This window comes from Nylanderia fulva, unplaced genomic scaffold, assembly GCF_048542155.1.
Source record: "Nylanderia fulva isolate GAGA-0341 unplaced genomic scaffold, ASM4854215v1 Scaffold3, whole genome shotgun sequence".
NCBI lineage: Eukaryota > Metazoa > Arthropoda > Insecta > Hymenoptera > Formicidae > Nylanderia > Nylanderia fulva.
Window position 1 is genome coordinate 7567461 of NW_028190368.1, and position 26915 is coordinate 7594375.

A 26915-nucleotide genomic window follows, 5' to 3' on the forward strand; every position below is an offset into this window, starting at 1 on the left:
TCTCCCAGAATCCTTTACGATTCTCAACTGTGGCAACTGCCTGCCCTAGATCCACCAATCCGGACCCGATCGCACGGGACTTTAATATGAATTGCCTCCTGATGGCGACGTGTCCTCGTGGGAGGACGGTACGTCGATATTTAGGATTATCGGTCCGTCGCCGACGACGCCTGTATGACGTCGCACGACGTCTGGTCGATCATTGAAATATGCGTTGTCCTCCCCGTGGCGGAAGAGATAGTCTGATTGTCGACGAAAGGAATTGATCCTTCCGCCAAGAGTGTTTCGTCAGCAAATGTTGCTATCCCCTTCCTGTGTGTGTGTATATATATATATATGAGTATATATATATACTCATGCCGAGATTGCGCGAAATATTGTAGAAAATATTAGCGGGTTTTACAGTGTTGCTTTTATGGAAATCTCGCTCACGGAATAACACCGCTTTATTACATTTCGCGCGCAAGCAGAATTTTCATTTCCTTTCGTCTAATACGTGCAAAAGTTCTATTTATGCATAAGTCGCGCGGCGACCTGTGCCTACATTTACATTTATATGCTTCCATCAAACGCGCTTGAATGTTATAGCGGTAACAACTTTCCCAAGGATTTCCCAAGTTGTGCATATCGGCGAGCCGTTCGTCGTGTGTGTTCCAGCGTTAAGAGCGTGCACACCGAAGATACACCACCGTACCCATCCCACTTTACGAATGATACGTCGTTGCCGCGGACTACACTCGTAAAGAGAACTACTGTCGCTGACTCGACCGGATTAGAAATGGTAACTAAGCCGTGAAATTGCTAAACAAACGGGACTCGAGAAACGGGAACGAGTCGCCATCGAAGTTGCGATGCCTCCGGTAAACCTTATCACACCGGGTCAAACGTATCGCGTTATCATATTCGCCAAGTTTCAGAATGTACCGTGTAACATCGGAAAAACGTCAAGGCAAATTTATTTTATCATTCATTCGTATCCATAAGTTTCGTGATAAATGGTTATCGAAAATTTTTAGTCTTTTTTTTAGTCAAACTTATCAAAAGCCATATTTTTCGCTCTTCCTTAAAAAAAACACTTTTTTAACAAAAAATATGATTTGCTCGATAATTTTCATAAGATAAAATTGAAATTTCAATAATTAATTTTTACATTCATTATTACACAACACGCGTATTAATGCATTTTTTATAGATGAAAACATTAAATTTGTGCTCGGTATTGACTTGTTCGTTCAGCATTTCCGAAGAAATGCATCCTTTCATATTTTTCTTTTAAGCCGGTCCGCGGAGATTTGATGTTCACGACACATCGCATTGGTTTTCCAAAGTGCCAGTACGTTCAATCCGCGAAAAATCTTGCGAAGCATCTCGCGAGATGCTGAGAGATCGTGTCGGCGACCGTCGTTTGGCGAGTTTGCCAGTTTACGATCGCGACGTCAGACGATACAAGGTTCCTACCCTCTCACGATGCACCCCGTCGCGTCTCGACGATACACCTCTACACGAGGCATCCCTTATGCGCCATCGATATTTATGGGGCTATCTACATATTGCCAAACATATTGAGCCTCGGCAAATGGCCGCAGGCACGCGCGAAACTCCTGAATATTCAAGCAGGTAACGAAGCAAAGTTCGTTTGCGTTAGCGCCCGCTTCAGGCACTGATACACCTCCGGGTCATCAAGCAGTGCCTTATTACCTGATTGCATATTGAGCAGAGATGGAATTATCTTACAGCATACAGCTACGCGTACGTGTTGGCACGTCGCGTCGGGACCAATTTGCGATTAAGAACCGCCAACGAAGACAATCCACTAACGTTAACTTCCGTGTATTTCTCAAGAGTCTTCAGAGTTAACTATTTGAAAGTACAATATGCTTTGGAAAATTAAAACACTCAGCTTTTAACTGATATTTCGCGACGTCATAAATTTATGCGAGTTATTTTTGAAAAACTAGTTTCTCGAACACGTTTAATCGCGCTAAACGTGGACCGTATGAATTTCGTAAAGCAACGTTTTCCTTCACTTAAACGATTTATATCTCGACAAAATAAATTCAAGAGGAAATAACGTCGATTGCGTCGACGTGGTTTATCTACATCCTATATAAAACTCGCTTGTCTTAGCCGCTATAAAGTAGAAAAAAATCGAAAGCAGCATTTATCATATCTGACTTGAATCGAAAACTATATCGAGGAGAGAGAAAGAGACGAACCCACTTTCCTAGATTAATCTAAGATAAATGTCGCCACACCGGAAGAAACGGCGCGGACAATTTTACTGTACCTACGAAACAAAATGAAAGAGCAACGATGAAATTTCTGCTTTTTTTCTTATTTTTCCGTCTGTTCATCCGCGCATTGTAGTTTCTCGTAAATAAGCTGAATAGAAAGACACGACGTAACTTGAAGATATGGTTAACGCGTACGCAACCGTCTCGTAACATATGCGTAAGATGACGCGCCGATTAAAACGAAATATCTTAGAAAAAAAGAAGCAAAGACGAAGAAAACCGGAGATATGAAAAAATAAATCATGCACTCAGCGGAATGTACGGAGGAAAATCTAATAACATGGGTGAAAAGATACTGGAGAGGACTATGGGAAAGAATTAATTTATTTTTCCTATAAATGCGCCCGGAAGCACGCAAATAAAACGGCTTGAATGCCGCGCGCGCGAGCACGTACAGAGGGATTATTAATAATGACGCGAACACAGATGCATTTCCCGGAATAGACGGTGAGCCGTCGCGGAAAATGCACCCAGCCAGCCGGTGCTTGCGGCAATATACATCGCTTCGCTCCCGAAACACATGCACGTAGCAAGAAACAAAGAACAGTTGGCGTCGAAAGTTTTCTGCACTGCGGTGTCGGCTTCTTTCGCGTTCGTACTCCCATGACGCCGACAACGATCACGAAGAGAAGACGCTGGTCTTCTCTCGGTCTTCCTCCCTGACCGTTCCACCACCATCGCACCAGCAACAAGACGACGGACGAGAGAAGTTTCGGGGAGAAAGTCACCGCGTGACACCTCGCGCGCGCGAAAATATTGCCGGGTATCCATCTTGGACCCTCATCAAGCGGGGTCTCCGAGGGGTCTGCTCGTCGTTACGGCCTGTCACGTTGGGTCACTCAAGGGTCAACGGCACCCGGAGGAGCTCTCCAGTAAGCTCGTCGCTCACTGCCGGTCGTTGTTTTGGCAATTCACCTTTAATACGTCTCCAGGCGCCGTCATTATCGCCCGGTGCCTTTTGCAAATTGCACATGTACCAGCTTGCGCACACACCTATGGTTATATAAACCGCCATGGACAATCGTACGCGACTCGTTGTCACGGTTAAATATGGCCGCAGCTTGCGCTGCGTTACGCAACAGCGGTTCTCCGATGCGTGCGTTGTCATCGTTTATTAAGGGGGTAATTGTATTAGTCGATACCGTTTGCAAAATCATGACGTAACTACGATTTCACCGGGTTATCATCAGGGGATCTATTTCGATCGAAAAGAATGTTACAGAAGATCTTCGAATAGCGCGTCCCCTTCGTCTCTCTTGATTTATTTCACCTCTTGACGCAACTTAAAAGAAATTCAGCACGACGGCAGTGATATTATTTAATGTGAAAGTTGAATTTATTCACGCAAACTCGCGGAAAGAAAGTTGGCGCGCGAATACACAGCGGCCAAAACTCGCAAACTTGCTGGATGGGGTGTCTCGTTGCGATCTTCCTTCTCTCGGTAAATCAAAGTAGGACTCAGACACGACTTGTTTACCGACAATTTCATGCCTTATCGAGTTTTGCATCGCGCAAAACAAACAGCGCAACATCCACAAATGTGAACTTTCTCTCGCCGCATCGCGCGCTCTACGATATATAAACTGATATCCCAAAACGTCATTCTCTCTTTCGCTCTCTGTAGCGAGAAAGCGCGAAATAAGCGCGACATGAATTTGCATTAATACCACGTATGCGGGCACTCTCGGGGAAGCGATCGTCCCCGAAATGCTTCCCGTTTGACTGCACAGGAAAAAATTGAGGTGCAGAGTGACCAAGGGGTGGCGGAAGAAGGGGAAGTGCAGTGACGGGCGGATGGAAGAGGGTGGGAGGAGGGATGAAGCAGAGGGCGGCGAGGGAGAGAAGAAAAATATAGCGTACCGACCAACCTCGATCACTCGACTGACTCTCCGCCGCGCTCCGGCATTAAAAGCTTTCGCTGATTTTACGCTTTGATTTCGCCCGGGTGATCGAGGGGTTACCCGCGCGCACACGCTGTACAACACGTACACTTTGACAGAAAGTTCAACCGCGCTCGCCGACCTCGATTCTCCGGCGTCAACGTCCGGCGGTCAAGCTCTCCCGAAGAACTTGGCGAAAGCACACCCTACCACATCTCTCGTGTCCCTCCCTCTTTCACTAACCCCCGCGTTTCTGTTAGAAAGCAACCTGCCTCCACCGTATTGCTCACGGCCTCTTCAACATTGGCGCGTCACCCCGCGCGCGGTCCTTCTACATCCCTCCTCCGTTTTCGCCCTTCTCTGTCACGGTCCTCGACACACTCACCCCTGCCGTCCGCGGACCAATGTGTTTTCGAGCGAGCCGTCGCTCACAAAGTGGACGAATCGATATATCGCAGCACGCAGCGCGCACTGCGCTACGGCAAAGTGGATTTCGATAACCTCGTGACGCTCTATTGCATTTTTATTCAGTTTCACGGGCATTAAGCGGCAACCTGATTACGGCGCGGGCGCGTGGTGGATGGAACGGCAAAGTGACTTGGAAGAGAGAAAAAAGGGACGTTATAGAGAGAAACGCGGATAAGAGAACACGACTATGAAAACGGAGTAAGATGGAGAGAGCCGGATTACGAGCAACGCCTCCTCTCTGCTCGTGAGAGCGAATAGCGCGTCATAATAATTATGTCCTCTTTCTCGCTCAGCCTCGTGTTTCCGTATTAAGTTTTGTTTCGACCAAATTTCATGCGATTAACATCACCGATGTGTTACATAATTAATAATACGAAAGGAAGGACGCAGTAATCCGCAATAAAACTTGCATCGATCTGACGCGCATCCTGCTATATACTTGGATTATACCGCGATCGAGCTTCGAGAGCGTTAGAATTAATAGTTAAAATCCGCGTGTGTTAAATGTAATTAACACACGACGCTGATGTAGAATGGCTAAAGAGCACCCGAGGAGGCCACAACTTCGACGTATAGCTCGCGAACCACCGGGGCAAGTAACCCGTCGCCGTTACTTGACGATAAAGTTCGAGCTACGATAACCGCCGTGGAATTTAGCGGTATCTAAACCGACCAAAACTAACGCGACGACGACGACGACGACGACGATGACGAAGTCGGCGCGGTTGCGGATCACAGTTTTCGTTCGAAAATTCCGCGAATCTATTACACCCACGGGTATTATCGCCTTGGGGTGTAATCCCAACATCGTAACGATCGCCGATAGTTATCGCGACGTAAACAAAAGAACGTTGGCGGTTGTTACACACCGATACACAGCACGTAGAGCAACGAAGAAAAGGTGGTGCGGCTGATAGAAAGAACAAGAGGCGGATGAAGAGAGAGAGAGAGAGGAAGCTAGTAGAAGCATCTATATGTATAGATATATATATATATATATACACCTATACTCGTGGCGCGATGGGGGATCATAAGAGGGAGCGGCAAGGGCATAAGAGAGAATAGGTAGCGCGAGGAGTAGATGAGGAGGCAAGAGAGGTAAATATTACATAAGATAGTGCGTCTCTCCCTTTTCTCTCCTGCCGTCTCGTCGTGTCGAGACCGAGGATGTGTCCCTCCAGTCGATATCAGTTGCCCCCGATACGTACCCTACCTCTAGCACCGTCCCTTTAACGCGTTCTCTGGAGTCCTCCTATACAAGGCCTATTCTACCCCTCTGGTCTCTTTTCATCGCTATATCGCGCAACGGGCGGGATATTTCGTCTACCGAAGAGAGAGAGAGAGACTCGACCGGAGATACTTTAATTTGTCCCCCACGAATTAAAGCGACAGCTTGCGAAATATTGTCTCTCGCACTTTGAAACTCGGCTTTTCGAGCTCGCGCGAAATTAGATGCAACGCGCGAGACCTTAATTTCGCAGCCCGGGGGATACGGAGCGAGAGAGAAGAAGCCGAGCGCATTACGACCATGGGCAGACACAAAGCGCGAAATGTGCTTACAAAAGAATCTGCTCGCGTCGGAAGACGCATCTACCCGGCGAAATACGAGGAAGCTAAAAGCTCGCGGACATCACATCGCGAAAGATGTATATTCCTTTGTGCAGTCTTTTCCTTCCTTTCCGCCGACGCGCAGAAGAGATCCCGCGTATTTCTCTTCATTGAATCTTAACTTTTTCAATTTATCACTTGGCATTTCTAGTATATATAACTTGATAACGTGTTATAATTATGTCGACACATCCATGACGTGAATATGCAATACGGTCGACTTTATATGAACACTCGCAAAGTCGGCGAGTAGCTGTAATCTACTTATGCTAGCTCATGCATGAAGTTAATATACAAGGTTGTTGGCTTTGTACTTAGTTTGTGAACCTGCACACGCATAAAGGGATTAATTTCAAAGTCTACGCGCATTACAAACGTTTATATCACATGTTTCATAGAGCTGTGTAATGAATATGTTTTTTTTCTATAAATATTATGATATTATATCTTCTAAAAACATACGATAACAATGATGCTACCATATATGTAATTCCTTTCATAAAAATGTTTGTATACATAACACTATTGTCGCGCATATATTTCATGATAGTTCTCAGTATTGAAAATATATGAGTATGTGATTAATTTAGTTAGTAATAAATCTGCACTATTACGAATTATTATGATATATATATTTAGTATCGTCTCTTTTAAAAATATTAAAAACTATTCTCACAAACATTAATTTTAATATGTATACATGTGTCTATGTAATAAGTATAGTGTTTCTTATATCTTTTACATATAAAAGTTCAGAGCTCTGACCTTTAAGCGAACGAAGAAAACATTTTATACTCAAGTCTCTCTCTGCTTATAATTTTAAAATACTACGACAGAGGTTAAAACGCGAAAGACTCATGCGTATCCTCATATAAGTGAAGAAACTAAATGTACTTTGCTTGGCATCAGAAAGATGTATCCAACTATATGTCAAACTTGTTTTTCTTTCATGCAATTTTCAATTTTAAATATTTATTTAAAATATTTCTATTAATAAAAAAAAATGCTTCTAATTATCTTATACAGTAAATACTTACATAATTTTGTATATACCCACTTACTTATAATTTACTTATTCAACATTCAAATTTAAAATTTAAATCTAGTCAAATCTAGTTTGTTACTTTATATATTGCACATTCTAAATATCTAACATTACTTTAATATAAATTTCATTTTTTACTATTTTCCTTTTTTACTTTTTGCTTCGTTGCATGATTACTTTTTGATTCTATTTGTACATGTAATGGCTGCTCAATAGGAATGTTATCTTAAAATATATTTAATACAAATATCTATTCTTTTCACAATTTCCTTTTTTATTTTTTCCGGTCCTAACAAATTTATCTCATTTCCGGATTTCCCTATATAAAACACTTTCATCGCGGCTAGGTCTCGCAGCGTTAATTTGTCGTTACCTCACAGTCAGGCGTTTGTCAGTGACAGCCGGACACAAGGGTGGCATTGTCGAGGTCGCGTGGCCGAGGGTTCGCGTAGCGAGGGTGACCGAGGACGATGAAGGCTAACGTGTACCGTCTTTCTCGTCGGAAAAGGGGAATGTCGGCGGGTTGGCGAGTCCGACCGTGGCGCGGATGGGATCGTGCGTGCGACGAGGGGTGATTTTGAACTTGGTGGTCAGTGTACTGGAACCTAACTTCGGGAAAGAGAAAGGAAAGAGCTACGGATGGTGCCGCCACCGATGATGCAGTCGACGACGATTGCGATCGCGAGTAATAGGTAGCTGAGAAATGATGCGATGGTGGTGGTGGTAGTGGTGGTGGTGGTGGTGGTGGTGGTCGCGGCGAAGATGGTGGTAGTGGTGGTGGTGACGGTGGTGGTACCGATGGTGGCGGGTATACGCCTTGCGTCGTTCCCGCGCTGAATTATTGAGACACCACCAGATCGATGTCACAAAAGGAAAACGGCTGTGCGGCTTGAAATGACGGGCTTTCGCGTCGCTCATACATTATGCACGCGGCCGTTTCTGCCCTGTGGCCTGCGCGAATGTATTCGTGCGCTAACGTACAAAAAAAAAAGAGGAAAATACCCTCCCTCGTCCGCGTTCGCCACCGTGTCGGGAGCCGCGTGGTGCCTTTTGCATTTCTCGTGCGATTATGTCGTGCTTATTGCTTGTAAAGTGAAAAAAAACGAGACATGCGGCGCGCAGAGGTCAGGACCTCCGTCGCTGGAAGGTCTCTGTCTTCGTTTCGATCGCTGCGCATTCCCGAATGCACAGACGAGACTATGCAACTGTGTGGATGAGCTATTTTATAATATAGCGACTATTTAGCTATTATTGTACTTTATTACGCAGTGATCCGAAGCTTAATAGTTTGTACAGAAAATCAATGAAACAGTCATTAGCGACTTATATTATGTTGGAAATAATCCAATTAACCATCGCGTTCTCAGAACTTTACATTGTCTTATAACACAGATTATAAGATTTCTCTCGTTTTTTTTTTAAATGATAAAATAATGGCTTCGTAAAACTACACAATTTCTTTATTATAAAAATTTAATTTTAAATCCAGTTTTACTCAAAAGTGTAATATAATTTTAATAAATTGTTTACTAAATTAGATATATTCACATAATTTTAATGCCAGTATAAAAATTGTTATATTACTGAATTATTATATTACTAAATATAAATACTGACATATGAAAACAAAGTTTCTCATTTAAAAAAGTAGAAAAATCTGTATATTTTATGATTTATAAAGAGGCTAATTATTTTTATTTATACTATGTTAGGTCTGATTATTTTTGACCAAGGCTACAGGTTATTATAAAAGCAAATAAAAGCAGTTGTAACACAACATAAACGCAATATAAACGAAGGGATAAACTTATGTGTCGATTAGGGAGAAAAATTTGGAAATTATCGATTTTTTTATTTAATTCATTGAACTGTAAGACATAATAAACCATAAACGCCAGTGCGCACCATTAGCAGGGGTAATATATTGCGCAATATATATACATGGATGTGCCCGATCGATTGGCCTCGTTTGTCACTTTGATGAAAACAACAGAAAAATCTAGTTAAAATAAATATCGTTGATGCAAATTTTCGTATAGCATATGTTATATTTTTCTAATGTAACATATATGCATTAGTTGAAATAGATTTTGGTCCAAATCTATATAACTTCGGTTATCATTAATCATAATTATCAGCAACAGCTATTAGCGTACTATCGGTTATTATATTAATATATTAATCGATAGGACATGACCGCTAATCTTATTTGAATATTAAGTTTTACATATACATACAACCGAATATTATTATTAAGATATTAAACAATAAAAGAAAAAGTGCGGATTATAAAATTGTGTATTGCATAGAGCCTTTCATAAGATGACACTGACGTCAACTGAATCGATAGTAGCTATTACTCTTCGTAAACTCTGGAACGTGGTAAACAAAGCCTACACGCCTTCCAATTTAACGCACACTACTACTTTATCTATAATTTTCTTAACTGTGTCGTAGTGTGGACAAAGCAATATCGCGTAATGTTGTTTTATCCATCCGATCAATATCCGCCTGTGAAACGAAGAAAAATGAAAAGACAAACATTAACTATGCGTTCGGACGTTATTTCACGAAATAGATAAACAGAGTTTTATATTTATATTTGTATATATGTATAGCGTATACGCGTATACCCCCTTATATTGAATAAACCGTCTCTCTACATAACCGGGAATTTGTCAAACATAACAATGGACAAGTAAAAATAGAAATTGTGCGATTCGCAGATTTCATATAATCCCGAGACTAGAGAATGAAAGTATAACACAATATGTGAAACAATGTTGAACATTGAAAATTATATCACGACAGACAATTTCGAAAGTGTAAAGAAGCAATATCTCGTTCAATGTCGCAAATTTCCGTTTAATGCAATTCTCTCAGAGTCTTTGTGGTTGCGTTACCAAGTCTTTCCCGAGCTTAAAAATTGAAAGAGCAACGAGGAATGAAAGTGGGATAATACAAAAGTGGAAGTGATAGTAGAAGAGCGTGTGCCACGAAGTTGTCGGAGGGAAAACGAAGTAGGGCGCAGAGGGTTGAGACGAAACGAAACCGTTCTTTGTCCTCCCCTCGCAGCGAGAAGCAGTTACATAATTCCATTATTTATAGCCAATATCCAGTAGAGACAAGGGGATGGGATGAGAAGAACGAAACTGCGGCTTAGCCTAATTAATTTACGAAGTATCCGCGTCCGATCGTTTCCCCGAAGGAAATAGAATTTTCTGAAAATCTCATACGTCGTCTCCAGCAACGTGGCCTCACAATCGTAGAAACACGTATAAAGCTTTTTCGGTTATTACGAAAGTTGGTATGAAATATGTTGATCGAGCGATCTGTGCATGTGTGCACTTACGCTTTGCTTGTCCATGAAAATAAATGTAAGAGAGATGGACGTCGGAGATTGAACATCGATATGAGTCGAGGTCATTGTACTTCATATACAATCAGCCTGACTTTTAATACACCTGGCCTTCTCTCCCCTTTCTTCCCTTCATCCTTTCGAACCACCCCTCGTCGCAATTGTGCGCTATCTAGTAATTTTCCTCCTTCCCCTATATTGAAACGCCGCATCATGACTACATGCGTTTTTTCCGTACAATGAAATCAATTGCTACAATAATCATCATTTTCGTTTGAAAAATTCTCGGTAAACATCTGTGGATATTTCCAATAAATAATTTTATTATTTGATATACCTTTCCATGTAATGTATTAATAAAATTTTTATTTTATTTTAACATATGTTGGCTCCTTTACGCTCATTCATATTGTTAACAGACCGCTAAGGTTGATCGATAGTTACATTTTATAAATTACTACACGAATGTTTACATGTAGCTGCACTTTTTCATTCTTTGCCACTATTGTGGATCAACATCAATATTAGTTAAATTGTTATTAGTTTAAATTAGCTCGATACTAATAAAGTTATAATAAATTAAAATTTATCATATAATATTAGTGAACTTTACTTAATAGCAAATAATTATTTTGAAACTTTAGCAGTAATAAATGAACTTTAAATATTAAAAATGATTGAAATTATATATATATATATAAACACGTTTATCTATATTGTGTCTATATTTTTTTCTTACGAGATGGCATATGGCTCTCTCTCTCTCTCTCTCTCTCTCTCCCTCCCTCTCCCCCCCTCTCTCTTTCCTTCTCTAACTATCAAAATAACTAGCTGATTGCGTGTGCTTGCTCAAGCATACGAGCTCAAGCGCAACGAAGAGGGTAGCGCACTGATGCCATCGGTAACCCTCCTAAAACTCGGTCGCTTTTTCATTTCTTATGCAAGATCGATCAATCACGAAACAATCTACTTTTGTATAATCATTCTTGATTATGCTAAAGGTCGAAAGTGTTTGCATGCGCATTTAACTTACTAGAAGCCACTGTTTCTCATTTATATAATAGTAACGAAACTATAAAAAAACGATGTTAAACCGATAAATTCGAAGCATAATCTACTATTAGACTGATGAAGAGAGAGAGAGAGAGAGAGAGAGAGAGAGAGAGAGAACGAAAATATCGTGACAAAAAGTAATATAAATTAGAACGCAGAAATAGAGACTTCTCTCTACAGCGAAAGAAAAAAAAATCGTGGAGTAAAAAAAGAGAACGAAGAGAATTGACGAGTAAAGAGGAAAGGTAATAAGAAAAGGTAATATATATAGAGAGAGAGAGAATGTTGAAGAGTCACGGAGCGAGAAAGGTCTTCCCGTAGAGGGAATATGGGTTGCGAGCTAGAAAGGGTCGCTAATCGCGGACTCGGATACCGGCCTCTTCCGCGGGTTGCCATGGGGAGAATTGCCCCCCAACGTCCACGATCGCATCTCTCTACCCTGCTTTCCCCTGTAGCTTCTTTATAAACGCATGCCGCGTATGAATAATATCGCCGGCACGGATATATATACGTATAGCGATGATATCATCCGTGATCAGATTTCGCCGTATTCTCGAGAGAGCACTGTTTCAACCTCCGCGATATCAATATTACCCTAGAGGACATTAAAATCTACTTGCATCGCATTCGTATCTTCGCATTATTACCTTTTATTACGATTCCATACGATAATCGTCTCGCGATCAAATCACGCCCGCGTTAAGGACGAACAACACGTATCGTAGAATTTCGAAAACGTGTCTATATATTGCATCGGACGCGTTATCTGTTCAAGATGTGCGTGTGACGTGAGGGCTGGCGCATCGAAAGAGATATGAAAATAGGATGGAGAGCTGAAGTCGTCGCGCCACGTATGAGTTTGATGGAAGATGAGTGGACGTCTCGTCGTAAATAGTCAAGGATCATCCGTAAATTATGGAAGATCGATCGATTTCGAATTGCCGACATCAGGTGACGTAATGGATCGCGTGCGATTACGTCATAAAATTTTACTAAATTAATATGTGAGTGCGGCATCTATGAATATTGATTATGCTAACGAATAAAGTCCGTGAATACTAGCTCAAAAAAATTAGATCTACCTCGACATAACCATATTTAGCTTCTACATCTTTTTGGTATCATATATACACATCTCTTGATTAAAGAGAAGAAGAAGAATAGTTTCCATTACAGAAACATGAAATTTGCGAATATCTGAAAATTGTTATCAATCTAAATCGTTCGTAGGTACATTTTCCTAAAATTTCTATATTAAAATTGCACACTACGAACATATTCAAGTTTAAAGAAGTCGATATCTCTTCGAATGTAACACGTCTATCGAAAGATCATTCGTGGTGCGTGGAGCACATCAGGAATTCATGGAATCAATCTTGCCACAATAGCAGGCGTAAAAGTGATCGCAAAGCATTGCACGAATGCAGGAATGTCAGAACAGGCGAATCAAACGGTGAAACTTTTTTTTCTCTCGCGCTCCATAGCTCGCGAACTTTTCGCCATTTTCGCACGAGATTGATCGCGTAATCCATAACATCCGGGCTCCCGCACTTTCCATATCGACGTTCGAGTTTCGAAGTCTTTCCCAGACCTCATCGTCCTTAGGCGAAGTTCGCCGAAGTCATCAAAAAGCAACGCGGCCTGGTTCGTTGGAGTTTTCCTTACGAACTTTCACTTGCTTCCTTTCCTCGTGCGCGTCTATCTTCACCCTTCGCCGCTAGGTAAATACTTCGGCCTAGTCAGCAGCTCTGGAGCACGCTGCGTCTTGCTTGCAGACTCTTGCTTTACCCTCTTAGTAACTCACGATTCAACTTTTTCTACGGCGAATATGACGTAATTTTAAATCAGATATAATGCAATTTCATGCCGAAAAGAAATCACTTGATGATAGATAACCATCCAATTATTAATGGAATAAATTTAATACAGATTCGAAAAAATGATCAAAAATTGCACATGGATATTTCAATTAATTTTTTAACAAAGCTTTCTTCATAAATAAAGATATATATCAAAATGTATCACATGAAATAATAATGTTAATTAATCAAAAATGATAAATGTAAAAATCGAAATTCATAATTAATATTTGACTAAAATAAATTCCACGAAATAAATACCTATAATTTAAATTAAATATTTTCATTTTGTCGAATCTCGAGTTACATATATAGAATAATTTTTGCAATAATTTCTCAAACTTGCTTACGCCCTAATAATATTCTGACATTATAATAATAGTAGTGAAAACTCGTACCTCAATTGATGCGCAATGACAACCGCTTCTAACAATAAGAACGAAACACAGCCTCCATAAAGTGGATCACGCATTAAACAACCGATCAATGGCCGCTCTCGTCTATTATCGCTCGCTTACTATGGTGAATAATTTGAGAGAGACAGATCATTCGCACGATATACCCTGCTACGACCGTACTTCGTTAAAGCCAAGCCCGTAGCCAGCGATCATTCGTCGTCGCACCTCATCCCCGATGCGAAAGCGGCCAAGCCACTATCCAAATCCACCATTATCGGAACTCTTGCCGCCTCGGTAGGTACCTACTCGTGAAATCGTTGATGGCAGAAGAAGAGGATGACGGATAAAGAGAGGAGAAAGGAAGGCATACATGAACTAGGCAGGGAAAGCATACAGAGAGAAAGGGAGAAAGAAAGAGAAAGAAAGAGACGATTGGCAGATGGGAAAGAAAGACAGATATAGAAACGGCCGTAACGTCGGAAGAGCCAGCAGCAATTTCCGGTGGCTTTTGTGCGCCCTTTAAAAACGCGAACTGCGGATGATGCCAGTAGGAAGTAGGAGGAAAGGGGGATATGACGAGAGAGAGAGAGAGAGAGAGCTCGGCAGAGAGTTTCGCGAATGTACGTACGAGTGGTCCTTCTGGACCAACAAATCCCCGGAACGAAAGAAGGGAGCGAAGTCGAGAGGTTAACTGCGGGTCCTTTCGCGTTCTTCCTCTCCATTCGCGTGCTTTATTTTGCCTTCTTTCGAACGATGTGTTCGGATCCGAAATGCATCTCCTTACGCTTAAGCACTCGGCAAGATAAATTTTCGCATGAATAGCGGAATTAAGCCGGATCTCTCATACGTCGCTTACAGACATTTCATCTGGCTCCATCAAGCGGTGATTCTCCCTTCATGAGAGATAATGTTCAATGGTGACCTAATTACATCGCGTGAGGAACACCGCGTGATATGGCAAATACGATCTCGCGGTATGCAAATTTTTATTTTAATTCTGTTATCCGTGCTTTATTTTTTCCTAATAAACTAATTTATTTTCTTCAACAATATTCGTTTATTCTACGTTAATAAAAATCACCTCATCTCATCTCGTGAAACAGACCTAAGTCTCGAAAAACGTTTCCCGATTACGGCTTCGACCTAGAACAGATTCCCGCCTACCGCCAAAGATGCGTGAAACGCGTAAGTGTATATACACATACACACATCTTTTCCAGGATAGAATCCCGGTCCTTAGTTCCGAAGCCCCAACTTTTCTCCTTGTGTCCTGGTTTTCTTCTTTTCTTTTTTTTTTCCTTCAGGGACTACAAGCACGGGGATCCTAAAAACGCACACGCGCTCGTTTGATTGGCCAAATGTTATGGGGGTTCCGCTGATACAGAAGGTTAGAAAAAGACGGCGAGAAAAAGACTATGATACCACGAAAGACGGAGAACTAAAAGAGATAGCCGAAGAAATGCGTAGGCAGAAGAGAGATAAAGAGACAGGCATAAAGAGAAGAGAGAGAGAGAGAGAGAGAGAGAGAGAGAGAGAGAAACGTATATCGGCTGCTTCGAGGGTGCGTGGGCTTTCTCGCAAAGGGTGCGTAGCGTTCGGAGAGGGAGACGCACGTAGGGGATAAGAGGGAGACTTACGAAGGGTAAGAGAGGAGCAGGGTGGTTGGCGGAAAAGGGGAGCGGGGGTAGACGAGGACAGAGGTGGAGGAGGAGGAGGATAGTGGTCGAGAGGGTGGGTAGTGGGGGATGAAAGGGAGAAAACTAGAGGGTGCGTGTAGGCCTGGGGAATCAGTCGCGGGCGAGCTGCGTTCGGGGTTTTATCTATAGCTCTGTTCCCTCTATCCCTTTCGCTCTCATTGTCGCGCTCGCTCGTGTTTCTCTCTCCGCACGCACACGCGTGGCACACGCCGACTTATCCCGCGTATATACTTACGTATCAGCGTGACGTGATATTCGAAGCAATCGCTTACCGCTCGATGGAAAAAAAGAAAAAAAACGACAAGAAAACTTAGCTAGCTTCTGAGCTAAGAACTTATTCGGTGTTCCGAATTACTGGACTATAACGCGGTACAATATTAATTTGGATCCTTCACGTGGCGCGAGACACAACGTGTGATACATACATACGACGATTTCGCGCAAACTCTTCGTTTAGCGCTGTGATAATTCGTGACGCGCGTCGATTACGATCGACCTCGTTCTAGCGAATTTGTTCGCGAAGGAAGTGGAAGTTTCGTTGGGAAAGTTCGCGGGTCCTTGTTCCCGCCAGAGTAGCACAATCATCCGCTTTTAATTGTTCACCAATGGTTCATATTTTGGAAGTGGTATCGTCGCGTCGGAACGACCTGCAAATGGTGAGTGCGCTTGCGCGACTAGTTTTAAATTTCCTCCGACTACTCCGACTTTTCTTCTATAACGAAGAAATAGGAAGGCGCGCACGTGCCATTCGGACGAAGATGTGTGTATACGTCAAACATTCGTCACGTCGCGCATATCGTCCGACGACTCGATCAAACGACGCGGATTACGAGTTGGAATTAGGCCGCCCGCGGATTTCTTCGCGAGTTCTCTCGCCCTCCGTATGGTCGCTCGTGATGCGCGCATCAGGATTCAAGTCACGTAGTCGCTTTCGACGTACACGAAATTCGGCGTATGCGGAAATGCTGCACGGCGAGATCGTAAAAGCGAGACGTCGTAGAAGACGTCGGTCTTGACGGGCACGCGTGAAAATGCATATGATTCTCGCGAGTTTACGACCGGCTGTCGATTTCCATGGATTCTCCATCCTCCGCCCGCTGCTGCCTTCTCTTTTCGGTGCCTTATCGCGAGGCCCTTTCGCGTCGTAAAAAGATCCTCTCGCTAGTTCTGGTGTGTTTACGCGTGACTATTTCTGACAGCCTGCGCGCGCAGACGTGGATGTACAACGGACGCGTATCTATCTACCCATATGTCGCGCAACAGCCTCTGCATGCGTAACGTTTACAATAACACCCTCGTCGCGCCAGTTCCCCTGCGGTTCCTCGCTGTCCCTTTGCATACGTTAGCGGCAACACGCGAGCACGACATACGCGCGAATCGCGCTCGCACACCAAGATACGAGAGCAGCTGTTTCGAAGCCGCGGGCGTGTCTGCGTTCGGTCACTCAGCGGTTTCCGAGGGAGGGAATCGCCACGCGTTTAATTAATCGTAACTTTTCATTTTACTACACTACGTGAGTTACTTTGAATATTACCACGAGCATGCTTTCAAAGAATCTGTTGATCTACTTGCACCTCTGAGGATTGCGAATTAAATTAATTAAATACAATATTCATTAAGTAGAATAATACTTGCTGAAATATATATATATATATATATTCCACGTGCAATTATAAAATAATGAAATGAAATTAATTATTGCGTTATAAAAGAAGCAATGTAATCACATTTGATAGGCTATATTTATCATATTTGATTCGCGGCTCACGAGATTCATTTCGAGCGCGAAGGAACGAAGATCATCTGTCAGAATAGCTGATGTATTTTTTAGGCCCCTCTGTTTCGTTTGTGCGCGATCGGAGATCTCATCACTTCGTGCGCGTGCACACACACACACACATATATATATATATGTCCACCGATACGAGAATATACGATTGTATCGAAACTCCGTTGCACGTCGAGGCACGTGATGAGTTCTCACGAGACGTCCGGATTCAATGTTGACGCGGAGACGTGCATCAATTAATGCGGCAGCACACGTGAATGTGCCGACGCATAACGGCGTCGGTAATGCGGCCTGCCACATGGCCACACAGCACATCAATCCTAAATCCGGATGCCGGCCCATCTCCGATAATAAACTGGCTCGTCCGCGCCACCAGAAAACGAACATACAGTGTCCGGATATGTTTAACGCGCGATTAAAATTCCTGATAGCACGAGCGCGCGAATGAGAATTCGACAGTCGAGCGAAAAGATTCTTCTTCATCGGATTCGCCGATTTGATCCGTTATCCCATGTCTATCTACGGTAAATGTTACAGCGCTTGAATTTGATTCGGGTAAATGTGTTCATCGATCTCGAGAAAATTGGAATTTCGTTCAGATCCAACATCGATCGAACGTAATCTAAGGCAATGACTTAACGGGCGACGTTGAAAGATTCGGTTATGTTCGTTGTTAGCTTCTCTGCACGAAATTCGTGTCTCTTCTCGAGTCTTTCTTATCAACCTAAAATTTTCAACGAAAATCTTGACTTTTTTTTTAGAATCACCCTTTTTGACGCTATTCCCACAATGCGTCGATCTCTTATGCACAACGAGAACATTCACCGGAGCCAGATCATGTAGAAGCAATGAAGTTTTCGATGTTGTTACGACTGTAACCCGCCAAATGGACGGCGATCGAAGCTCGGAATGGCGGTACGTGACAACGGAACCGCGTCAAAGAGCGCTGTAAACCGTCGAGGCAATCGCATCCCGCCTCGCGATTTTCCGAACGTTTGTCGAGCCGACTGCCACATCCAACGCCCCGGCGACCCTGGCTCGCTACCGCAGAGCCGTGAAATAGAGAGGCGTATAACGTTTGACATTTAATGCGCGCCGAAGCATTGGCTTAGATTACAATCGACGAACGGCGATTGGCCCGAAGAGGAGGGGCGCGAAAGCTCACTCGACTCGAATGCTCTTTCGATTGAGGGGGTCGAAGGGGGTGGGAGAGGGTTATAGTAGTCGGCGCTCAAATATTTGTAGAGCGTTAGGGAAAAAAACTGATGGAGCCGAATAAAAAAAAAAAAGAAAAAAAAAGAGAAATTGAATAGGCGGGAAAGCGAATGCTTTATACCTCGTACCAGGTACGATCGTGTGCAAAAATGCGCCGACCGTACATCAGAGTATGGTTACGAAACGCGCAAAAAGCGCAAATTCTCGTTTCGAGAGAAAAGGTTACTTTGCCGCATCGTATCGTAACCCAGCAACACGCAGTAAAGAGATATAGGATAGCGATACGGCAATCGTTCGATTTTTCTACTCGCGCGTCTGAATTTTAGCGCGATGTCCCGGAAAAAGCATACTACCGACACGATGACTGCCATGGAATTGGTTTTCTAAACTTGCGTTTTTATTTAACGAACACGGCGTAAACGCGATCATCCGTGTTCAAGGCCCAAAATGGAAATGTTACATGTATCGCTGTTAGAGTCAAAAGTGATTCTGTGTTCCTTTAGCGAAACAATTTGTGTGTAAAGTGTATCTGTACGTAGCAATATTGTACATGCAAAATTGTGATCAAAGTATTTTTTTTTTGTTTTTAGAAATCGAATATAAATATACTTAAGTGAATATAACATAATTCAAATACAAAATATATAATAAAATATTAAATCAAGAATTTTGTGCTTAGAAAATGTCTTTTGTTTCCGGCTAATTATCATTGCCGGCGTATGAGCGTTATTCTACGCTCAATACGATCATTTATCATACATCGTTAAATTTAATTTTGCTTCAACTAACATAACGCCAAGTCACCGATCAAAATGGTTTCATTGATATTTTTCTAATATATACTTTTAATAAAATAAAATTTATTTAAAAAACATTCTCTCATATTATATACATTATTTATTATAATTGATCGATAATTTGGATTTACATCAGTATTTCATATGTCACACTACATAGATGGATAGACTACAAAAAATTAGTATAATATAATCAAGTTTGTTAAAAGAATAAATTATTTTTATATAACGCAGTTGTTAAATGTATAAGTACAATTAATAAAAGCGTGTTCTTTAAATAAAATAAGTAAAATCTGAAATTTTTAATATCTTTCTTTAATTTGTACTTTAATTTACATTTGTATGATATGAAAGGCATCTATCAACAGTTTAATCTAAGTAAGTTTCTAATTCATTTTAGTCTATTCATTTTAAGGCAACGAATCTATCTATAATCTATAATATACAATCTACAACTACGATATCTATAAATTTGTTACCTTAAAATTAAATAAAAGTTTATATCACTCACCGACACCGATGCACAACAGCGCAGTAGTTGATGTCAAGTTACGTTGTCTGTAACATACAAATAGAAAATCTAAATTATAGTAGCGTTCAAATTAATTATTTCAAGAAAGTTATTATTGGGCCGAATTTTATAGTCTATGTTACTCAGGAAAGATCTAAGCTATCCATTGAAAGATATTTTCAAATCGGTCCAGTAGTTTTCTGAAATTACCTCGAACAATAGAGCAAACAAACCTCTTTATTAATATAAAAGTATAAGTGATCTTAATTACTCGCATTTAAATTTTAATTTGAATCTCGAGATCTATACTAACAATAAGTAAATACATATGTGTTCTCTAGGGAATTATTTTTAACAAGCTTCTCACAGTTGACTATTTCGATTCTGTTGCTGATAGATGATCATATCCGCGTTAGTTTGAACAAGGCACATGGCCCACGAACGTTCATCACCTTTATATGGCATAGCGTTCAATCACGCAGCACTCTGCTCCTGACAATAAAACGGATTCTATTTATAATCACGAAACAGGCGAATCGCGGCAGGTGTCGAGGACGCAGGTGCGCATTTATTCGGTTCTGCAGTGAATCGCAATCTGTGGGCTTCAATTGCGAGTTATCACTCGGGCAGAGACGCATTGTTTAACCGCGTCAAAAAGTGACGGGGATAACGCGTTAAGCGCGCGCGACACTGTCGACAAATTCGCTCGGGATTTGGACGAAACACAGTAGAACGAGTCGAACAATAGGATGGCTCTCGCGATCGGTCGATTCTAGGCTAATTCAAAGAAATGCACGGGCTCTTTCAAAGGGCCAGCAACGCACACGCGAACATCAAAATATCAATTGTCGAAGCGGTGGAATTAATTACAGGTTGCAATTAATTTGCCAATTAGATCTCGACTGGGATCCATTTAGATGTAATCTGCTTGCTGGCAGCTCATCCTCTTTCCGCGTTCCCTCCACTTTGGTATCTCCCGTGCAGCATCAGATGCGAACACACAGAGAACTGGCATCCGCTCCGAAGCAGTCGACAAATTAGCCGTATTAACGGATACGACCGCGAACGCAGATTTCGCACAGTTTAGCATGCAGTTCTCCGCTTGATACCCACGCGAAGGATTATTCAAGTTAACTCGAGCCAGACACTCGCGAGCGCACCCTTAGCAATTAGAATAACTGAATTATGTAACGAAAATGTCGAGAGAGAGAGAGAGTCCGCAGCTGCCTAACCACATCTTTAGTACGCTTTGACGTCTTCGTGCTTGGTTGATGGAATCATTCGCAATAATATGCGAAGGGCCAATTGCGAATTTCAAAATTTACACAATGATACATTCGTTAAAAAAAAATAAATAAAGTAAAACCTCAGGTTAAGCTGGATAATTAATGATAAAGCACCATTCTTTTTTCTCGAGAAGAAGCATAAAAATTATAAATATAATTATAAATATAATTTCTCGCCGAAGAGAAGAAAGTTCGCGGAAATCTATGGCTCCGTTATACGATTACAATTGGTATTAACTTGCCCAAGGGTAATCAAGTAATGAATACATCGCCGGCAAAGACCGGCGTATATAAATCATGCCGGCGGAGAGGATTCCGGGGCTACAGGGCGAGCCCTTATCTCCAATCAGTACATTGATTGCACGCAGGCAGGTCAAATACCGGCAGCGCCACTCGGCAGCCTGGCACGATAGCTTATTCAATTTCCGAAACGGCATTCACCATTCAATTCGGCGGTTATCAGCCTGCGCCCATCCCCTATCTGGATTTTACCTAGCTTTCTAGAAAGCTGCGTGTAGTCGTCTCGAAAGAAAAGGCTCGGTTTATCAACGAATATAAATTGAGATATAAATCAAGATTTTTCTCAATAGTCCAATATTTTTACGCAAATTCTCTCGAAGCAATTCTCTTGATCGCAATCGATAAAGCCTAAGCGGAAAATCGAATTCTTCCGACATTGTTCGATCGTATATAAATTTCGCAAAGATTGTTTAAAAGAAAATATTTCAAACTAGAAAGGTCTATCTCTCTCTCTCTCTCTCTGTGCCGCTGGTTCAATGACGCAAAGTTCTATCGCGAGCACAACACGGCATTAACATTCGGCGCATTTGTCACGCGCGTGGCTATCATTCAGCATCTACCGTTAGCGAGCACTTTCCCGCAGTGTACATAGATAATCGAGCTTAATTAATTGCTCGTGATGCGCGCTCGAGGCTCAGCAAACACATTTACTTATTACCATCCATCTTGAGCGTTACCTCTCAAGGGGATCGATTTTCCAAGTGCACGCGGCTGATGACACAAATTGCCAAAGGGTCGACGCTCGATCGTAACGCGATCGTTAAATAGAGGTGCGGCTTTTTCTCCGGTTTTCTCCCTCTGCCTCCTCTCTCTTTCTTTCTTCTTTCTACGAAAGCTTAATGACATTTCTCTGAAAATGTACTTAGTTATCCAGCCGCCTCCAGCAGCATCCCGAAAAGTATCAAAGTTAATCGCGAATCCAAAACGACTTTTATGCATGAGCCGGTCTTGAACTATGTATATATGCCTTCGTCCATCCGTTTTGCATATAATGCGTACGGCACGTGCGATGTTCCTCTCTCTCTCTCTTTCTGCGCGCGTGTTAACTTTAATCTAAAATTCCTTTGCGAGGAATAACGCGCGTCAACGTATTCAACAAGCGTCGCTGCCAATTAGTACGCAGAAAGCATCAACTTTCAATTTTAATGACTCTCGTAACATCCATCCCGTCCTCTCGCATTTGACATTTTGATAAACTATGTATAGAGCTCACTTTTTAATAACGTAATACATGCTTCAAAATGACAAAATTACGTAAATATTACGTATATATATATAAAATATGACGCTCTGCGATAACGTGCTCACTGCTAACATGCTCTCATCGCTCTAATTGTCTAATGACAATTATCGACGTTAACAACTTGATTGAGCGACAGTTAATAGTCGGTCATGTTAATCCGTACGTCCGATCGTCGAGGCACGGTCTGTCTGTGAGAAAATCTCGCTCACCTGATCGTTATTGACTGGTACAGGTCCCTCGGGTCGTAAGTGACATTTACACGATGCATTCAGCGTTAAACTCGTCCGGAGAGACAAGGCGGAGAAACGGAGCGTCGTATCTCAGTTCCGGTATCTATACGGACGCCGGCTACCCCTGACAACAGGGCAACAACAAACGCCTAATGGCCAGTTCTCGACTCAAAGTTTAATTTCCTGACCAGCGGACAGTGCTTAAAGTGACCTTCCCTCTCTCTCTCTCTCTTTAGCTCAATCTTCGTCTCTCTTTCTCTTTCTCTCTTTCCTCCCTCGCTGTCTTGCTTGTCGTCGCGAGCGCTTTCTCTCCTTCCGTCGTCCCTCGCGTATGCCGGTCTCGAGAATCGCGACCGGACGTACAGCCGCCGCTATGAAATATTAAAGAGTTAATGGCAACCCTCCACACGGAATCGCGAGTAATTACCGCCTAACAGTCGCGTATCGCCGGATTAATCGATATAGTGTGGAGTTTGATCCCCCGAGACGCTGTTAATTGCTTCTACATTCGAGAAACGTGCAATCTCTCGCGTTTTTCCGTTCCTTCCGTGACACGAACACGATGACGCGTTGAAAATTTTTCTACCTACAAGAGGCAGCGCGATGATATGTATAGACCGCGATGATACGATTGCGCTATATCGATCTCTCGAAGAAGAGAGAACTCCATGAACCCGGAACACCCATGCTCCCTTGCGTTTGACGTATATACACCTCGTGCAGTGTCTACGTGATCGTGGCACTGACCCCGACCGTAATGTCGCTCCTCTTTACACCCGACACATGCATACGCGCGAAATAAGTTTTCGGGGTTATCGGATTCGTTTCGAGCTCACCATCCATGCGCATCTTTCTCTCATAATTCTTATGAAAGCGGATATAATAAAGAAAAAGAAGAAATTAATTAAAAAACAGATTTTCACATTTTTAGTTGTATGCGTTCACGTTAAAATGAGAAACAGATTTCCCAGTTTATATATCTCGCTTTTTTCATTTTTTTCCACTCAGTTATACGCTAAATTATGTATATCTTTATTAGTAAAATAGGTATACTAATGCTTTTAAATAAATCGTATGCAGTATAAAACATTGTAGTAATTACTATCGCACAACTATTGTACATATTATAATATATACAAATTAGAAAGAGATATCGATACAAATAGCAACGCAGTACTAACAACTATATTCTTCTTCGTTCTTCTAAAAAATATACTTTAATATAAACTGTAGTATAATGTATGTATATAACATTTATCTTAATATCACCAGAAATATCATAAATATACGCATACACGCATTACAAATATTTGAAAGGCGAAACCGTCTTGCAGCCTTCTCGCGTTTGCGGCTGTCTAGTAATCCTCCGAGGAAAATTGGTCAGAAAGAGAAAGGACCTGCAAGGCCAGCAGTAGGATAATGCTACTGTTGGAAACGTTATTCGCGCCAACGATGACACGGAAGGGGAGGAAAGAGGATGGGCACATTGTGGCGAAGAGAGTTCAAGACTGAGCGAGATCGATGGAAGAAAGGGGATGGGTGAAGGGCAAGAGGATGGAAGCTAGGATCGAAGTACGGTCCTGTGTCCCCCGCGTCATGAATCATGCATCCTCATCCCCTAGGAGTGAACTGGAACGCGGTGCGACCCGTCCGAGAAATAAACAATGTTATTTGTTCGTTGGGATCCCGACCCATCCACAGCGGTCCAAAGGACTTCTACCAGGACTGTGACGAGTCCTGTGCTTTCGTAACCCACAACCGTGGGATGAGAGCCCATCCAAGCTTCTCTCCTCTTCGCCTTGTCCTTCCTCGTGCGAGCTTCTGTATCCCTCGTATTCCATCTCTGTTCTCCTCGTCGCCCTGCGCGCTCTTACTCGCGAGCCCACGCGTACTCTGACAGTCAGAACTGTCAACGGCAGAGGAAGCTCTCGCAACCACTGATGGTGTTTGAACGGGACCGAAGTGACGCGAAGGACGAGCGCATACAAGTCGGACAAATAACGATACTTCCGCTTTCTCGGCAAACTGTATATTTTTGTCCCTTCCTCCAACCTAGTTTCGTCATTCGTCTTCGCTTTTATTCTTCATACTCCACTTTCGTCCTCTTAGAGAGGATACTAAAAGTGGATAGAAAGATAGAAAGTCTGTGACTCTCTGTCAGTAAATATAAGAAATATTGTAGAAACCAGCGCCGTTCTATCGCGACTCCGATTAATATATCGTGTCTTTATTTCTGTTTCAGATGAACCGTCCTATTCAAGTGAAGCCAGCGGACAGTGAAAACCGCGGAGGTGAGAACACACAATCGATCCAATATATGTCTCGGCATCGAGAAAATTATATTACTCTAATCGAATTATATAATGAAGATAAAAAATTCTATATATACCTATTATTAAGTTTAGCTAAACAATTATCGAAAATAATTATAACGCTTTCGAAATAATATATTTCAATTTTGTATCCACAATATTTCCATTTCTACACCATACAAGCAAAAAGACTCGCAACACTAAAAGGAAATCGAAACTACACATAGCATTTTGTAAATTCATAAACAGTAACTAAAAATTAAATATTATATGGATAAACAGAGATTCGACCTATAACGAGTCAGCTATAAATTAGTTTTTATTCTATACTGCAAGCATATCTTTTATCTAATAGCTATGAAGAAAATAATTTTATTCTACGCAGTATGTACTCGGTGCCTTTAACAACGTTATATTCCATATCAATCGCATACAATCGTATACTATGTAATAAACTACAGATAATCCGCTGTAATACTGACTCGCGATAACACGTTCGTCGTATAAAATTTATGCTCGTGCCGGTAGCGCGATAGACTCCGCACGATAATAAAAAATGTACCACCCATCGAGTCGTGTGTTGATATTCATCGACTCGTTCTCTCTCTCTCTCTCTCTCTCTCTCTCTCTCTCGCTCGCTCTATCTCTTTTTCTCTCTCTTTATAGAGTTGTCGCGCGCGGCTCTTCGCGCCCACGTCGTCGTATCTTTTCTGTACACACCGTGCCCTCTTTTACCAGAGACCAATTTTATTAATTACGTGAAATTTTACAGCTGGCGATGGTACGCGGTCGTCATGTTGACATTCGCTTATCGCTACAGTAGCCGCGGGTCATAAATTTCGCGTCACGGTAGGATAACGGAGGCCCGCATATGTATGACGAGACTTTAGATAATCGAGAGACAAATTGTCGATCGACTATCGTTTTTAATGAGTTGTCGCTTGTGTTATCGCGTTCGCGCGACCTACGCACATTCGCTTCGTGTTTTCTCCCCCGCTTGTATGGCCGTGCGCGCGCGCGCGCACGTTGTAATCCTGCCGATCTATCCTATTTCGTCGGTGTTATTATTTGAAAAAACACGCACTCGTGCGAACGTTATAAAATTGTATCTCTTGCAAAAATCTGACGCTTTTTCCGTCTTTCGCTCGCTCGTTCGCTGGTTTGCCCATTCGCTCGATTCGACCCATGCGTTAATTTCTATAAAGCACCTCGGCAAATATCAGCTCGTACCATCGGAGCCACGATTTAATTAAAAATATGGTATTTATCTTTGGAGGCGGGTCGTATTCCCGATCGATACCGTTCCATCCGTTCTACGAGCCGCCATCGCCGAAGCTGCCGGCGTCGCTTCCGATGCATGTAAATAGCAGTAGAGCTCGTCCGGGAATTCCCGAAGGCTAAGAGCCGTTGGGGCCCCCTTCGTTACCATTCGCAAAGTCCTCGCCACATCGGGGACAGCGTTCCCGGCGAGCCAGCAACTACTCCGAAGTCCTTCGGATAGTCCTTCGTTTCGACGAAGGTGGGTTAGGACTCTGGAGCAAGGAGCGCCCTGAGATAAAGGAAGAGAATGGA

The 26915-nt window shown here is 42.3% G+C and overlaps 1 protein-coding gene across 15 annotated transcripts in view; it reads left to right on the forward strand.

Moving 5' to 3' along the window:
• bru3 (CUGBP Elav-like family member bruno 3) overlaps window positions 1-26915 on the forward strand; it is a 545388-nt gene that overhangs the window by 430652 nt on the left and 87821 nt on the right. For 13 of the 15 annotated variants that reach the window (XM_029317918.2, XM_085484319.1, XM_029317917.2 and 10 more), the window contains one exon: window positions 25274-25322. In XM_029317918.2, the coding sequence (XP_029173751.1) occupies window positions 25274-25322 (49 nt within the window). Of the gene's footprint in view, window positions 1-15768; window positions 16317-25273; window positions 25323-26915 lie in introns of those variants that run through there. The other 2 variants (XM_029317912.2, XM_029317921.2) reach the window with 2 other exon arrangements.